The sequence below is a fragment of the Clupea harengus genome, chromosome 22 (assembly GCF_900700415.2).
Source record: "Clupea harengus chromosome 22, Ch_v2.0.2, whole genome shotgun sequence".
Lineage (NCBI taxonomy): Eukaryota > Metazoa > Chordata > Actinopteri > Clupeiformes > Clupeidae > Clupea > Clupea harengus.
Window position 1 is genome coordinate 6,399,785 of NC_045173.1, and position 18,243 is coordinate 6,418,027.

The 18,243-nt window shown below is 43.6% G+C and overlaps 1 protein-coding gene across 3 annotated transcripts in view; it reads right to left on the reverse strand.

The window, feature by feature from the left end:
- nr3c2 (nuclear receptor subfamily 3, group C, member 2) overlaps nucleotides 1-18,243 on the reverse strand; it is a 64,000-nt gene that overhangs the window by 12,829 nt on the left and 32,928 nt on the right. The window contains exons 3-7 of one of the 3 annotated variants that reach the window (XM_031559344.2): nucleotides 15,730-15,857; nucleotides 12,316-12,360; nucleotides 4,991-5,107; nucleotides 2,913-3,230; nucleotides 1,031-1,175 (exon numbers count right to left, since the gene is read on the reverse strand). In XM_031559344.2, the coding sequence (XP_031415204.1) occupies nucleotides 1,031-1,175; nucleotides 2,913-3,230; nucleotides 4,991-5,107; nucleotides 12,316-12,360; nucleotides 15,730-15,857 (753 nt within the window). Of the gene's footprint in view, nucleotides 1-1,030; nucleotides 1,176-2,912; nucleotides 3,231-4,990; nucleotides 5,120-12,315; nucleotides 12,361-15,729; nucleotides 15,858-18,243 lie in introns of all 3 variants that reach the window. The other 2 variants (XM_031559345.1, XM_012831317.2) reach the window with 2 other exon arrangements.

The following is an 18,243-nucleotide window of genomic DNA, read 5'->3' on the forward strand; positions in this document are numbered from 1 at the left end:
TTGTGGAGTATCCAGGTCAGCAGTAAATCTTGTCACATGACCAAACAGCAACCCTTCGGAGTGGAGGATTTGGCGGGAATGTTCATTCGGGAATGTTCATTTGTGGGAGGGTCTGTGTGTGTCCACACATGAGGTTGTGTATGTGCCTGCCATGTACAGCAGATCTCATTGTGTTTGTATTTAGCACTTGCGAAGATCTTTATGAGATCTATATCAAATTATAAAACTTGCTAACTGCAGGCAGTATACTTGAGTTTGCCTGTATAATACGAGGCTGTCGTTGACAACACCACACACATTGTGCAACTAAATAACTTTAGAAGAGTTTTTAATATCAAAACATAGTTCAACAATGTGACCTTACCAGGAGTTCCTCACATGTGTAAGTCCTTTTTGTCTGACTATTTTTTACAGCAGTTATTGAGGTCAGCCCATGATAATTAGCTTTTCTCCTCTGTTTACTCTCTGGCCAAGCCTGCAGTACTCCGTGTGTCCTGAGGGGGTCGCTGCGCTCTCTCAGCATAGCCATTAGCACTGAGAGGGGTGACTGAGAATGAGCTGCAGCCTGCCTGTGTCAACCTCTCTCTGCCACTCTTCCTCACGCAGGTTCAGAACTGCTCCCCCCCCCTTCTGTCTAAATCTCAACCATGACCATGTTCGCTCATTTCTATTGAAATGAATCATGCGCCCCAGTCACTCCACTCTTTGCATCCACCAATGGAGCTGAGAGAGGATGCTTCAACATGTGTGGAGAAGACACGGAGGGCACACAACAAATACATGAGGAGCTCTTTCCCCATGTCCACACAAAGAAAGAGCAGGACATTCGAAAGCACTACAGAGCCTACAAGCACATTACTCATGAGATTACTTCTGAAACAAACCCTGTCTTTCCACATCTTCGCATCTAAATAAGCTCTCAGTATACACCATGAACCAACTACAACTCCATTATTTTCCCCAACATCGTCTTTTCCAATCCAACCTGATAATGGATTAAAGCTGCGTCTGCAGATGACTGCCTACTTACTCATTGAAGACGAGGTCTGGGGCAAAGAAGAGCATCTGTGCATTTGTATGTTTGTAGGACCTCCAGCTGAGTGCGAAGGAGGACAGACACATCCATGAGTACTGGATCAGAGTGATTTGGTCCTCAATGGGCAGCGTGCGGAACCCTGGTGAAGGAAACAGGCAGGAGGTAAACACACAAACACAAAAACAACAACAAGATGGGAGGCGAGGCGAGGTGAGTTCAGCCTCATCTGAGAGATCATGAAGACACCAGCAAGTAGGCCTATTACGTGTCCCGGTAATCAGTGATCAATGAAAAAAAAAAAAAAAAAAAAGTTCAAGGACAATGAGGAAAAAGTATGGGAGTATGCATACAAGTGTGTTTATTTCTGTGCGAATGTGGGATATTGGATGAAAGCCCAAGAGTGTACTTTGTGTGCATGCAAATATATCTTTTGGCACACACGAAAGGGTAAAAGTTTGTGTGTGTGAGAGAGTGTATGTGTCTGTGTACGTAGTATCTACAGGCCAGTGTTTGTTAGGACACGATAACCTATTGCAGCATATTCACCAGAATCTGTCTAACCCGAATCCCCCAAGGTTTCCATTCACTGTGATGTTGAGTGGGCTGATCCATAAATATCACTTAGCGGAATCTTGCCAAACGCTCATTCAGAGTTATAAATGCTTCCACATGCTATACGATAGGTCAAACAAGGACGCACACGGCACTTATCACAAGCACCTACCCTGGTTTCATTTGTGTTTCTCTATCCACTGCAGCTTAATGCTTAATGCTTAATGCACAGGGGCTCATTTCTGTTCATTGCACTGCAAGACATGTGCTAGTCGGCCCTTAAACTGCACTGCCAGAGCCAGCTTCATGAACTGAATGATGTGTGACACTGTTATAAATGGATCCTTAACTTACCTTTATTTAAGATTATTTTGTTATTTAACTGTTTTCACGGCGGGCATTCCTCAGAATGGAACAACACACAATGCAACAGACATTTTGGGTATGACTTAAGTTGAGAACGTTTTTAATCCATGCCATATGCCTTGTAAGAGGTCTACAGCCCTGCAGATGTAAACTCACTGCAATGGGTTTCTCCTCTCAAAGTCAGGGAGGGCCACGCTGACCTCCTGTCTGCCCCTGACTATTTATATATATCCGGATGTGGCAAGCAGACACCTCCATATCAAATATTTGCAATACAGCAAATGGAGTGGCACATAGGAGCTACCTGAATGCAGAGTGGAATGTCTCAGATTGTAAGTTTAGGATCTTTAGAGGATAGTTGTAAGTGAAGTACATCAAATCCTTCAACACTACAGTCTCTTCATCATTGTTTCCTTTTTAAAAATATGAAACATCCTATATTGTTTCAATATTAATGGATACTGTTCTAACCCACCTGTGTAATGTGCAAGCCTTAGTGAACGTCAATACAAAGATAAAACACACTTCCCTGAAAGCATGACAGACTCACTGAGTGATAAGTTCTGATAAGTGAAGTGAATTATATTGATTTAAGATATGGACTAGAGATAAAACAAAATGCCAGCCAAAACCAAACACATGACTTCCTCTGCAACATCCCCATCTCTTTTGCAGAAGAAAAAAAAACTTTTTCGAAACTTAAAAAAGTGAATATATAAAGACATTTGTATGCCTTGTTAGACAGTACTACTTTTGTAACTTTGGTTTGAAGATAAGCTCTAAGGCAATAGCTATGTCAGTTAAAGGAAAAGAAGTGTGTATACCTTGTAAGGCAGTAGTACTTTTGTAACTTTGGTTTGAAGATAAGCTCTAAGGCAATAGTTATAACTTATAACAGTTAAAGGAAAAGTGGTGCCCAGTATCTCTAGGTGGAAGAGTAACTTCTAACTGGTAATACCTGGCAATACTTTGGCCCACTTGACCATGCGAACCATCTGTTTGCCGGCCAGACGATTGAGGCTGGTGAGCAGGTGGTCGGAGGTGTCAGGTTGTGAGTTGTCGTATCCGGCGTACACCTCCTCAGGCTCGATGAGCTCCAGCACGCTGCAGACGGACGGGGACAGGTAGGAGGACACGGCCGGCCCGTGAGGAACCAGCTCAGTCACAGCACTCAGCTCCTTCTCAGAGGACAGGTAATGGCCACTGTCCTTTGAGTTCTGCAGTGGCGAATCCTCATTCACGCTCTTCAGTTTGCCCAGTTTCTTGGACTTTCGAGCTGAAGGAAAATGGAGGGGAGAAAATGCTCTGGTCAAGCTTTTCACAGAAAACAGCCACTGTCCAGGTGAATAAACCCGACTGAGATCTCAGTTTACAGCCAGCACCATACCTTACTAACGACTGTTATTGTATTCATTTTGTTACAATTTTTTTCTACTGTATTCTACTCTTACTCTTCCTCCTCCTCCTCCTCCTCCTAATCCTATCTATCGTAAACAAATAACAAATCCACATGTACAGAATCCAGAGACTTTTTCTCAACAGACCACTCTAGATAGATTCGCCTGGTGACTCCTCTGCTTGTAATGTCTTGAGTGAGTATAATCCAGATGAATACACCACACCTAACACATGGGGTTTACCACACACTGACAAATCTTTTATTTTGAAAAACGTACCCCTCTCACATGACTCTCACACGCACCTACACTCACATGCACGCTAGCAGCAAGGCAGCCAAGACCAAACAGATAAAACAGTCTGGGTATGTGACACATTTTCATAATACAAAATCACTCCAGGCCTTCTATTAGCTTAGCTGTGTAGAGATATTTTGAGTTAAAGAAATGAAACAATGCTTGCCACAAGGCTTACTAACAATTTGTTTTCCTCTTAACATCTAGGCTAAAGTTTTATCTTTTTATTTCATAGTATTTTTCATGTACTGTAAGTCCAGTGGGAGAGCCGCGGACTGGGAGGGAGTTTAATGGTTGGCTCACCCCATCTTGGAAATTGCCATGCTGCGACCAGTTAGTGGCGGAAAATCCTGACTAATAATCCCATTTTGGGCTGCATTTGTTTGGAAGTTGTCATTTCGGGGAAAACTCGGTGTAGATGAATCAGACTTCATAAGAAACTCCACCCCCTCACCCAGTGTTGAGGAATTTAGCAAGGGTAGAAGGTGCCATGGTTACACTAAATTGAGATGGAGTAGGGTCTTTGACCTGCTGGGTACAACTGACTGATAAATAACATGAGCCGCGATAAATGTGTTGTTTGTACAGTGCCTCCTCTCCATAGTGTTGGTTCCACCTTTAGCATCAGTGGTTAATATTCACCTACTAGTCTTGGCCTGCTTGCTTTATTGCCCCAAAAGGGGCTTTTATCTGGCACGTGGTATAGATTATTAGACTTCCTCAAAAAACACAAAATACAAAACAACAAAGATAAAGCAACATAAACGAGACCAGAGTGAGTGAGAAGTAAGTAAGAGTGAGAAGAAGTATGAGGTCACCAACGTTCCTCTGGTCCCTCCAACATTTCAACCCCAGAGCCTATACCAGCTGACTCCCAAAGAGACTGTGTTACAGTATTACTGGACTTGGATATCTTACTCACAGAGCTGCATGGGGCCTTTGCAATATTGACTGGAATGCCAGTAACCTTGGTAACTCCTCAATAAATCTGCTCCAGCATGTAGTGTATTCAGCTCAGGTGGTGCGAAGGCAGGTGGGCTTTATAAAGTCAGTCAGACAGACCTGAGATGGACCCAGAGCTGCTGGTTGTCCCACTCAGGGTTGGTCAAAAGTGCTGTGTCCAACTGGCCTGATGTCAATCCAGTAGCCTACCAGAGTACTCATGAGGAGCAGGACAACAACAGCAGCGGTGTCTGTGTGGCAAGACCAAAGTGACTCCCTCAATCAAAAATGCCTCCACTATCTGCACTACCCTCATAATCTTCATGATTTGCATGTGGCTATGGAAATTATACTTCATTTATAATGCATACGAGATTTACAGCACAGTGCTTATATTTACCTCCAAGGTTCATTCCTGCCTGCAAACACTTCCGTACCCGACACGCTGGACAGTTTTTCCGTCTGATCTTGTCGATGATGCAGTCATTCCTCCCAGCACATAGGTAGTTGTGCTGACCTGTGGAAAGACCTTTGAACTCAGTTCAATTCAGTCTCATTTAATATAGTAAAACTTGCAAGGCCTCACACAGCACACATAATTGTTATAAAAGATACACATTTTCATTTCAACATAAATTTGTATTGCATAAAACTTTCCATATTGTTAGATCATTGCATGTGTCATGAATTTGTGCGCACAAAAAAATGTGCATCATCACTGAAGAATAGATTTAGTTGGATTCACTTAAAGTGTTAGTTCACCCCCAACACTGAGCCTAACTGTGCCCACCTGCATAAGTCTGAAAAATGCTAAAGAAATGGGCAAGGGGCCTAGAGGAGGGGCGGAGTGGGGCTTGGGGGTAAACTCCTGTGAATCATGAGTCTTGATCAGCAAATTAATATAAGACTCACTCTGGCTGGGGGAGGTGGGCCGCCCATTTAATGATATAGATTTGTATCAAATCTACGTACATATGTCAGCATCGGCCTTGCAAGGTTCACAATGATTTTAAACAGTAGATGGCGTGTTGAGCCATTTTCAACCAATACAAAATGGGAATTTTGTCAATATTAACACCAGCATTGATGTGTTTCATCACAATTAAGTCCTATAATTTAGTTTACCCCTCAAAAAACACATTTTAGAGTGCTCTTAAGGGAGACCAGGTACAGAAACACTTTTTTGTACTTTTTGTCCCAGCATAGAATCAGAATAGGTGGCACCTTTCATTTTAGCATTTATAGGACATACATCTTTTGTCTCTGTATTTACCGCACAAATTTAGGCACATGTGCCCTACTTTTCTCAAACCTTCATCTAAATGCAGTGAGTGCCTTGGGGACAGCTGTAACCGAGTATAATTGTTACATGCCAGTTTTGAAAGAGTCAAGTAAACATTTTGAACATAGCATTCTGATGCCATCACACATAATACGTTAGACACAAGCTGAGAAATTAAGCAAGTTGCAACTGTCCCTGTGTTACAACTGTCCTCGTGTTACAACTGTCCCCTGGTCTCCCCTACACTTTAAGTGTAATGGAATGGAATAAGGGAATAACGTATGGCACATTTCAAAGCAAAACGTGAAGACACAGTCCATGTCCTAAATTGTATTGGTATCTGAGAACAACTAACATTAGAGTTTTTCTTGACTGACAAGGCACATTTCTTGAAATGATGCTCCATTTAACAAAACTCTAAGCATAACTGCACACTCATCGTCACAAACTTGTACAAACCATGTAATCTTACACCTAAACCAAACTTTGCCTTCTAGCATCACTCAAAAGCCATCAAAAACACATACACTACAAAATAACCATTACATACTGGTGAGATTAAAAACACAGTTAAACCTGTTACTGCACCATAAAAACCTGTTACTGCACTGAGTAGTGGGACTGATGGTTTCCCCCGAGAACAACCTCTTTACAACACAATATAAGACACAACACACACACACACACACACACACAATTTTTACTGTAACAAACACATAACATAACACTAATACCTAACCTTGATTATTTCAGTGTTCTAGCAATGGCTGATGGGAATCCATTTAACAAGGAAGTGCTGGCAGCAAGGTTCTTCATGCGATAATTTACGTTCCCTGTGGTGAGCATACTTCATTGCTTTACGCTTATCTTATGTGATTGAGAAACAAGACTAGTTTGTGTAATTGAAATTTGACAATTTATTCCCCATTTTCCAGTGTAGTATGATTTTTATTTTTAGGACGGAGTGGAAAGGCTTTCTGCAGAATTGCCTTGGCTGGTTAGCTCTTGCTGTGTCTATGCCTGTGTGTGTGTGTGTGTGTGTGTGTGTGTGTGTGTGTATGAGTGTGTGCTTGCATTTGTGTGTGCATTTGTCTAAGTGTTAACATTTGTGTGCGTGTGCTGACATAAGTGTATATGCTGTTTGTGTGCGTGCTTATGTATGTGTGTGTGTGTGCTTATGTATGTGTGTGTGTGTGTGTGTGTGTGTGTGTGTGTGTGTGTGTGTGTGTGTGTGTGTGTGTGTGTGTGTGTGTGTGCGTGCGTGCGTGCGTGCGTGCGTGCGTGCGTGCGTGCGTGTGTGTGGGTGTGTGTGTGTGTGTGCGCGGGTGCATGTATGTGTGCAGGTCTTGGCTAGGACTGTGATGACAGTGAGGGTAACAGCCTGAGAATGCTGGGCGTTCTCGTCCCCCTGCGTAGCCCACAGCTAGCCCAATCAGCTCACATATCAGCCTCTCATTCCGCTCCACTGCCTCTCTCTCTCTCTCTCTCTTTCTCTCTCCCTCTCTCTCTCTTCCTCTCTCCACCCACACACTCTCCAGCCCAGGCATTTGAGCCACAGGGACTCATCCAAGCACTCTTCCTCTCACTTCCCTTCTCTGTCTATCAGTCCACATACATTTCTGTATTTACACATCTCTATAGAAATACGTATTGAATCAAATATCACATTTGATTCAGCCTCAGAAGCATCATCATCTTGTACAGCTTAAGAGGAACATTTGTCAGAAACATTCTGGCTTTTTAAGAAATGTTGTGTGCAAGATTGGAATTACTTTGACCACTTCTTTACATTCCTCTGTACACAGCAGTTACTCTCAGGATTTTACATATCTCTGTAAAGCTGTATTTCTGCCAGTGTTGGCATATCTCTGAGTCCCCACCTTCATCTTCCTTTATGAAGTGCAAAATCTACCGCAGTCTACAACTACTAGATGTTTTGATAGGCTAAAGCTCCAAGATCCATACGCATACTGCAAAGGGCACACGAGGAGCTCGTATTAGCCGCAGAGCTCTAGGTCTGTACCTAGACAGACACACACACACACATGGAAGAACAGATACACGTACACACAGGAGTAGTTCCTAGAGGAGAAAAAAGCAGAATGCTCAGCGAGTCTGTCTGCCTGCTGCCCAAGCCAAGGAACTACAGGAAGAGCAAGAGCAGCTGTAGCTCTGCCACTATTTCTGGCTAAATCACATGGCCCTTACATAAGCCCATTTTTCCTGCTCTAAAAAACAGTAAACGGCAACACAGGAAATACAACGCACAAGCGTGCTCACACACACACACACACACACACACACACACACATACACATTCAGAACACAGTTCCTGTCTCTCCCTTTCTTTCTTTCTTTTATTTCTTTCTTTCTTTCGCTCTCCTTTCATACCTGAATTTTAGTGTTAGTCAGAAGCTACTACAGCTGTGCTCTGTCCTGCTCCTTCCCACCAGTCCCATTAATCATTGCCAGAGAGTTAGAAACCCTTCCCTCCAGCATGAGAATACATGTATGTGCCTCATAAGCCTATGCATCTAGTCATAGAAAGTTTTGTTAGGTTTTACGACTGTGATTTGGCAGCAATATATATTTCTTCAACACGTGTGTATGTGGAGTGTGTCGCCTGTGGACTCTCTATGTGTGCATGGTCTGGAATGCATGACTGAATGTGTGCATTCTGACATGTGCAGTTTTAGGGCCGGGACTCTGGAAGGAGGGAAACGCTGACTACTTGACACCTGTACACAACCCCTTCACTCTTCGACCCCTGGACAACCCGTACCATCGGAAACATCTCCACGGGGACCTAACATCCACTCAATAACAGAAACATGTTTACTTTCAGTGCTTCCCTTTCAAAGGCTTAAACTGAGATAAAGATGTAACCCCTTAAAGATGCAGGGCCTGACACGGGCTGTTTTTACAACTGACCCTCTGCTGTAACACTCATAAATATGATCAAGCAAAAATGCCGGCATAACTTAGTCAGCAAAAAGAGTAGGCTTGTGAATGGATAACTGAAAAGAAGGCTTTTTCTATATTTTGAATTGTACGTTTAATCTACATTTAACTGTGTACTCATCTGAATAGCATTTTCTTGAGATAGTGTTTCAACAGAACAATCCCAAACATATGTCAATAGGGAGACAGGGGGTTCCTGGATAAGACTCTACTGCCCCTACTTTTAGCTCACTACGTCATCCCCCAACTCTTGACCTCAAAAGAGATCCTCTACAAGGCGAAGTAGACATTCAGGGAAAGGACAACCAAGGTATCTGTCAGAATGGTCTCTTGTGTAAACCCTTCAGGCACCTCATTCATATCCTACAATAACACCTATTGAGGGTCCATTAAAAAGGCCAAACCAAAGGTCTTTTAGAACGATCTGCAACAGCCAATGGAGAAACATTAGCCAGTCAACATGCCTTGCATCCAGTTTCAAGGAAAAACGCTCTTAGGTTTCTGACCTAGATTTACACTTTGGGAGGCAAAAGTGCATGGGTCTCCATGGGGTGCTAGCATTAGCATAGAGCAACCAAACAACAACAGCAGAACAGTAATGACAATGACAGTGAGCGAGAGAGGAAACACGCCGTGGGGTGTGTGAGTCAGCACAGGACTATGTCTTCAAACCACACACGTCACATTCATTCAGCACATAGTTCCCTGAGCGCTGCATAATAACTGCTGTTTTTCGAGGCGGCCATGGCGAGCTCCTCAATTACCAATTTGAAAAGAGGACAGGGAGGCATAGAAAATTAGTCAACGGATTCCATTTTTAGTGTTTGTGCATGCATTTGAATCTAATGCATGTGTGACCGCATTCCGACCGGTATGCAAATGCGATGACCAATAGTCCAATCCTCCAATCGGTTCCATAAAAGTCAAACAACAATTAAAGAACCTAAAAGAACCTAGCCTAAAAACAAAGTACTGCTGGTTTATTCATAGTTCTTCAGAAACCACTGATCCAGCAGCACACCCACCCACACACATTCATTCATATCATAATCCAAAGATTACTCTATATTTCTAACTGCCTTTTCCCTCACTAAATCATCTAAATCATCTGTCTCTTATTATCTGACTTAATAAGCTCTTACTATAAAAACTGCCCTTCATATGGACAAAAAGGCCTTGGTGCTGGTCAGAAAGGTCTTGCAAGTCCCCAGTCATTTTCCTAAAAACTGCTTTGAGAAGCAAAGGTGCAAGGTCAATTAAATTGGATAAAATAGAATGACACTTTTTTACAGAAAATCCCACATGGAGCACCTAGTGCATATAGTGTTATGGAGTCTGCGTAAAGCTTGTTTCTATTATCTCTTACTGTCCTGTGCGATTGAAATTGAAATTAAAAGATTTTAAAATAAATACTGAAAATCCACCAACAACATTTGCCTACACATCGTCTCAATATGAGTTAAAAAACGTGTTTCTAGTTTCAGTGGTGAACCAAAGAAGAAGAAGAAGTCAGCAGCTGAGCGGAGCTGCCCCTGGCCTAGCCCCTGCTCCCCTCCCCTCCCCTTCCCTCCCTGGTGCATTTGCGTGAACACAAAAGGTATATCCTCTGAGCACTCAAGCCCTTTTTGCATTCATGTCAAAGAACAAAGGTGTGAGGCAGGATAGGGAAAGAGATGGGAGATATCTAAAGCAGAAGCCTCTGCACGGGCGAAGCAAAGCAGCCGAGGGTCATCTGGGGCTACTCTCAGCCCAGAGCACAGATGACCCTACCTGGCTGTTGCATAAGTGTCAGCAGCCCCTCTGGGACACTGCTTGTCTAGACAGGCCAAAACCTGGTGAAAGGTATAACTGAGGTCTTCCCATTCATTTTAATGAGGAGGCCTGATTAACGCTGACAGCTGGAATAAGTATAATTTTGTCTTAGCAGGGGAACAGTCATTGGTGACTAATTGGATGCTTAGCAATATCCTAGGGTCAGATGTGTTGCCTGTCTATGGTTGGGTCTTTTTGAAGAGAATACTGTAACTGAATATCTAATTGTGCGGCTGGTACCTCTGTTTTATACTTGAGATCACAGTACCCCATGTGTCTCTACCAGCTTGGGGTGGGTGGTTCTATTATCAGATGCACTTTCTGATTGGCACAGAGGCTATCCAATCACATTTCTAGTTGTGAAGGATAGCGTCCTCAGATGACTTTTGCTAGCGGCATGCTGGAGCAGGACTGATTCCCATCTGTATTACAGTTACCATGCCCTGGCCACATTACTGCAAACACAGCCCACTGCTAGAACAAGTCTGAGCCATTGCTGTGCTGGCCTCCAAGTTCAATAGAAGCCTATAAACAATGAGTATTAAAATCACCAGCACGCACTCTCACACACACACACACACACACACACACACACACACACACACACACACACACACACACACACACACACACACACAGAGACCATATGAGCGACGCTCAGTATTAAAGCTAACAACATGGCAGAGTATTGTTGACGTGTGAATAATAAAGTGAGGCTGTGCTGCCCATATGGAACCCATCCACACCAGAGAAGCTGCCCTAAAGTCTGTGTGTCCTAGTCTGGAGCAACCCTCCACAGTCACAGCTGTGGGGGGGGGGGGGGGGGGGTGTATGTGTGGAAAACGCCATATTTCACAGGGATGTATAGGTATGATTTTTTTGTGAATAAAGTGTGCATGGCATCAGTGCCAAGCTTTCACATAGTTTATACATTACTGTCCTACCGTAGGCTGCTGTATTAAACACACACACAAGCAGTAGATTAATTAGTACCAAAGCTGCATACCGCTGACCACCCTGAGTCAAACCTGTACTGAGCCTGACTTTAACCAGTCATCATACAGCACTGACCAGCCTGACTAACCAGTCATCATACAGCACTGACCAACATGTCATCATAGAGCACTGACCAGCCTGACTAACCAATCATCATACAGCACTGACTAACCAGTCATCATACAGCACTGACTAACCAGTCATCATACAGCACTGACCAGCCTAACTAACCAGTCATCATACAGCACTGACCAACATGTCATCATACAGCACTGACCAGCCTGGCTAACCAATCATCATACAGCACTGACTAACCAATCATCATACAGCACTGACTAACCAGTCATCATAACTGACCAGGGCTCAATTCTTCACTATCAGTTGTCAATTATTCCTTGGTGGACCAAATATCAGACTCTCTGCATAATTGCTGGCATTGTTTTACAGTTAAAGCTGATATACCCTTTTCCAAATGAGAAACAAATTACCTCAAACAGATGGAATCTCTAGCCACCCATCATCCTAATTCACAGCTCATCTAATTATCTTTAGACTGGACTGTTCCCTTGATAACACCTGAATTGTTGATTGCTTTGAAAAAGAAAGAAAGATTGAAGGGGAAGGATGGGTTATAAGCTGACTTTTTACATGAAGTGCCATGTTAAAACAATTACCTTTAGACTGGACTTTTCCCTCGACAACACCTGAATTGTTGATTGCTTTGAAAAAGAAAAAGAAAGATTGAAGGGGAAGGATGGGTTATAAGCTGAGCTTTTACATAAAGTGCCATGTTAAAACAAATGTCGGCACTGTTCTCCATGCCAGCCTGGAATTCCAGCCGAAAATGAAAATCTTCTTCTGATCGTAAACAGATGAGCGGAGCTGTGAGGATGAGCAGCTGGTGCGCTTTATGGAGGGGAATGTGTGCAACACACAGAGAGCAACAGCAGAAGGAACCTGAGTGTGACGCCGATACAAATAATGAAAGAGGAGGAAGAAAAAAGAGAAAAGCGTTTACAATGCAGCACACTTCCTGATTAGAGCTGATCTTCATTTGGTTTTCATCATGCAGTCAAAACTTCATTTTCCTCTGCGGCTAGGTGACACCATTTGTATTTGTCACTCACAAAACCTAGTTGACAAACCTGAGCGTTACCTTTGGATTCTTACGTCTATTGTGATCCTCCACTGATGATGTGTACTGAACACACACACACACACACACACACACACACACACACTATAAGTGTTGACTGGTCACTGTGTTCTCTGCACTGATGTTTCATTTGGGAAAAGTGGTGGATGTCTCTCTTTCTCTCTCTACCCTTTCTACCCTTCCTCTATTCTGTCTTTTTCCCTTTTTCAGTTTATCTTCCGTCCCTGACTCACCTCTCCGTATCTGTTCAACCCAGATCCTTTTGCATCGGACTTCATCTTCATCTGACTCCCTTGTTATTGCCCTTCATTTCTACCTTCTCTCCTGTTCCATTTATCTCTTTAGTCTTCTCTCCTGTTCCATCTATCTCTCTACTTCTCTCTCCTGTTTCATCTATCTCTCTAGTCTTCTCTCCTGTTCCATCTATCTCTTTACTCTTCCTTCCTTATTCCCTCCCCCACCCTTTGTGCCCATAGCTAGTTAGAGGTCAGGTGAGGTAGCAGACACACACACACATACACACGCACGCACACACACACACACACACACACACACACGCGCGCGCGCGCGCGCGCGCACACGCACACGCACACTCACACACTCACACACACACACACACACACACACACACACACACACACACACACACACACACACACACACACATACACACACACACTCAGGGAGAAAGAGAGAGAGAATATCCGAGCCACTGTTGGGTACAGGCAACATGCCTTGTTTAAGCATTTTACTTTTCTATTTCTAGACAGTTCCAGAAACTGGTAAGGAAAATGATCCATTCCATTCCGACAGATAGATAGATAGATAGATAGATAGATAGATAGATAGATAGATAGATAGATAGATAGATAGAGAAAGACAGACAAGAGAGAGAAGAGAGAGAGAGAGAAGATGTGTGTTACAGACTAAAGAGAGAGGTGAGGTGAGGCTTAAGATTGCTAGAGTGCATCTCAGATAACAGTAATGTGACATGACAGGACAATGTGATAGAGCAAAATGTTCCCATAACCAACGTCATGCAAACATTAACAACAATTTGCCAACAAACATGTTGCATCTCCTCACAGTATTTACATTAAAACATACTGTAAATGATTTCCCTATCAAATAATAACACTCTTTAGAGTATAATGACCTTTTGATTCCATAGCAAAACCAACCCTAATCAGGTTTGGGTAGATACATGTTGGTGGCAGCAGTGCACGGCATCAAAATGAGCTGTGATTTAATAGGCAGGTGAATGCAGTTAGAGTCCTGGCACTGAAACAGCTGGTCGACTGTGTTTGTTTATGCTGTATATGTGCAGGCTGCCTGAGTCAGTGTGTGTGTGTGTGTGTGTGTGTGTGTGTGTGTGTGTGTGTGTGTGTGTGTGTTAAAGAAAGAGAGAGAGAGAGAGAGAGATAGAGAAAAAGAGAGCCTCAGACCTAAGATAAATGAGTTACTACATTCAGATTCGAAAAGCATGTTAGGTTTTAAGAAACTGCATTTACAGATGCAGAACAGAAAGAAGTGTTGTAGACAGACAGCTGTGGTCTCAATATAAATTAACTTCACATGAATATGAATTAGTATGGGCTGTGGTCCACACATAAGCACTGTGTGCCTAGTTTCATATATGGGGCATACTATGTCTGCAGAACAAGCACGTTCTGTTCCTATGGTTACAAAAACCTCATTTCAGTTCATACTAGCCAACGCCATGTTGGAATTATCCGACAACCACGGCCTTGGAATTAAAACTGTAAAGAAAACTACAGATTCTTTGAAATCGATTCTGACCATCTCTCCCTCTTCCTCCCTTCGATCTCTCTCTCGCTCCCCCCTTCCCCTCTCCTGCACACAGTCTCTGGGGTGTTGGGTCTGGTGTGGGAGACTCGAGCTTACTCAGCACTTTTCTTGCCTTGAAAGTTTCTCTCTAAGCCGAGGAAAGGCGAGCGGAGCGCCAGCTCCAGCTCCAGCTCCAGCCTGCTGTGGAGGCACTGCTGGCTAATGTAGGGGTACATCTGCGCACACTTTTCCAGTTCAGGCAGCTCCTAACCCCAGAGCACATCAATTATGCTGAGCCCCGTGTTTAGAGGCATTCGGCTAATGTATGTTTCTGTGCTCTGAGCTGAAAATAAATGTGAAATTTGAAATAAATATGGAATATGCCAGTTTGATTTGGCAAACATCGAAAGATACATAGTGTGATTTACACACCCACGCCTACATACACACCCAATGTAAAATAAGTTATTGTTTTGGGAATCGTTTTCTCCCCAGAGGGAAGTGCTGCTCTCCAGTGAAGGCAGGTGTTGTTGGGGGTTCCTCATTCCTCACTCTGCTCTATGGCCTTCTCAAACTTGAGCCTTATCTTTGGAGTCTTCAAGCATTGTTGATCTTTTCCTGACTGTCTAAAACTCTATTAACGCTTCACTCTTTAAGTACTTCTGGGAGAAGTGGGGCTTTCATACTTGCTTGGAACAAGGAACATTCTGGCATTATGGCTATCCCTGGGGCTGTGACTTGGGAAATATAGGCCAACTTCATAATAAAAGCATTTGCTAAAATACACTCATCTGTCAAGTTCTAAAATGATCATATTTCAAGAGCGTTTTCATGTCCCACCCTTCCAATGCATAATTTGTCAATAGTTTGCTTGAAAGGTCTAATCTGCTCATAAACATATAAAAAAGTCTCTTGTGTATCTGAGAGCATTATGAAGTGAGTATGAAGTCAACCAAAGCCTCTTGACTTCATGTATGTGTGCATGGAGATGTGTATGTGTATGAGGTAATGCATGTGTGTATGGAGATGTGTATGTGTATGAGATAATGCATGTGTGCATGGAGATGTGCTCGTATCCCCATAAAAGCTCAGCTCTGCCCTGAGGGGGATGTGCTAGGAGGTTGTCAGGGATGGGCTGTCTCACCTTCCACTGCTCGTTTGAAGAAGACCTTGCAGCTGCCGCAGGTGACCACGCCATAGTGGCACCCAGATGCTTCATCACCGCACACCAAACACACCTTGGCCGTGGAGGACGTATGTCTTAATGATGAGCTGAAACGAGAGGAAGTCACTTCAGCTCACACATTCATCACTCAATGCTATACAATCGTACACATATATAAGACAACAGCCATTCTATCCAGTTTTAGAGATTGCACTTTTTATAATGTCCATTCACAGTAAAATGTGGCAAACATGAAAACTTCCTTGAGAGGGGAAAAGTTTAGGGAAAGGCTGTTGATTTATAACTCCAAGCTGGAAACGACACACACACACACACACACACACACACACACACACACACACACACACACACACACACACACACACACACACACACAAAAAAACAATGGAACAATGTCTTACAAAAGAGCCAAGCCAGCGAGAAGGAGGAGAGAGCCAAGTTTAGCATACAGACTGTAAGGCTGCTCACAAAGGCACCACTGTGAATGCCAGCCCACATTTAATTAACGTCTCTTAATCAGACTGGGACTACCTCTGAACTGCTATGTCATGGTATTGCCACTAAACACACATATACTGTACGTGTCATATAGGAGTAGTAAATGAACCGTTATAAATGATTTTCAGTGAAATAAAAAAAGCTTCCTTAGAACAGGCCCCAACGGTAAAATTGTGTACAGATAGTCAACTGAGCAGTAAAGCGTCAGTTTAAGTATCAACCACGCACTACGCTGTTTGCGCCAGCTTTAGCAAACCGGACTCAAGTCATGCCCCGCTGAATTCCTCCCCACACAGCACTGCCATGTAAATGTTTATGTACTCCTGAAACAGCAGTGCTGGCCAGAGCAGAGCTCATATGGTACCGCACTGGGGCAGAGGAAAGGAAGAGCTGCCTTGCTCTCTATTGTGGCTTACTGTGGTTAAAACCATGAGTGCCATTCTAATCCCTGGGATATAGAGCATTTTCCCGGGAGTGAAGGGGTTGCTTTGAAGTAGGCCGCTTGCAAACAGACTGCCATGACTCACAGAGTGGCCGGTAGCCAAGGAGGTCATACATGGAACTAAAGATGCTTTGGCGAGGACCTGCGGAGATTTGGTTACGATTGGCAATATGGAACTCGGAGTCACCTTGATTATATTATTACTCCAGTATGAACAGCTGAGCTGCAAAGCACAATCAAACAACCATGAGGGAGAGAGAGAGAGACAAAGAGAGGAAATAAATAATGAGAGGACTAAAGATAAATATGAGAGAGAGAGAGAGAGAGTGGGGGAGAGAGAGATGGAGTAACAAAGTGTGAGTGAGGAAGGTTTTGCATCCTGTGCCCTCCAAATGAAATAGAAAGTCGGAAAACGAGGCGTGTGCTCCAAATAGTTGTAGCTGACTCAGCAGAAATCTGATTAAATCGTCCAGAGAAACCTGACAGAGTGCAGAGCAGAAACACACACACACACACACACACACACACACACACACACACACACACACACACACACACACAATTGCAACAGTGCCCTGTGGCAAGGCTCAAAGTCACCCAACGATGAAAGACTCACATGGCCTCAGCTGTAAAAAAAAAGCATGCAGGAAAGGTAAGGACACAAGCGGAGGCTTCAGTAAAGCGGTGGACAGATTGCACTCTGCAGGGTCCTGTTTGCATCTCAGCCTCCCTCCTGCCCTGCTGTTAGCAGAGTGCACGCCGAGGCACAGGGCTCGCGTAAACAATGCATACGCTTTTGTTTACGGCTTCGCGAATGTTCCGCGTAAACATGAGATGCCATGATAAGATGTAGTTAACAGTAGCAGAACAAATAATACTATTTTGTGGAAAACCTTGTGCCAAAGGACCTTGATTTGTGAGGAACACTGGTTTCTTCTTTCTACCCACTAACCCTGCAATGGTAATTAGCTCTTTCCTATTTCAATCAATAGCACTAGATAATTGTCTGGTTAGCATTCTGACAGCACTCTCTCTCTTAACAAGCTGTTGGATCTCTGAGGCATGCCTGTTCCCTGGCCAGGCACGGCTGGTCCACTACCAGCATCTCTCACATGCAATCTGCACCACTCATCTAACTCTGCCGCTGCCATCTAAGCACACATTCAATTTGTTAGACGCTTAGTTTGGGGTCTCTGGTGTTGGTCTACGATTGGCAGGCCTCTAACTCTTTCAGTCTCTCTGTTTCTCTTTCTCTCTATCTTGCTCTAACACCTATTTATCTGAGTGTGGTGGTGGTGGTGTGTGTGTGTGTGTGTGTGTGTGTGTGTGTGTGTGTGTGTGTGTGTGTGTGTGTGTGTGTGGGTGGTGGTGGTGGGGGGTTGTCAGTGTGAGGGAAAGACGGAGTGAACCGAGTTCAGACAACTGTGCAGTCAGACTCACACAGTCAATTCTATTCCCCCACTCTCTTGTGTTGCTAAGAGCCAAGTGCCCTGCCCGGTTGAAAAGATGAAAACAAGAAAGACAGAAAAGGA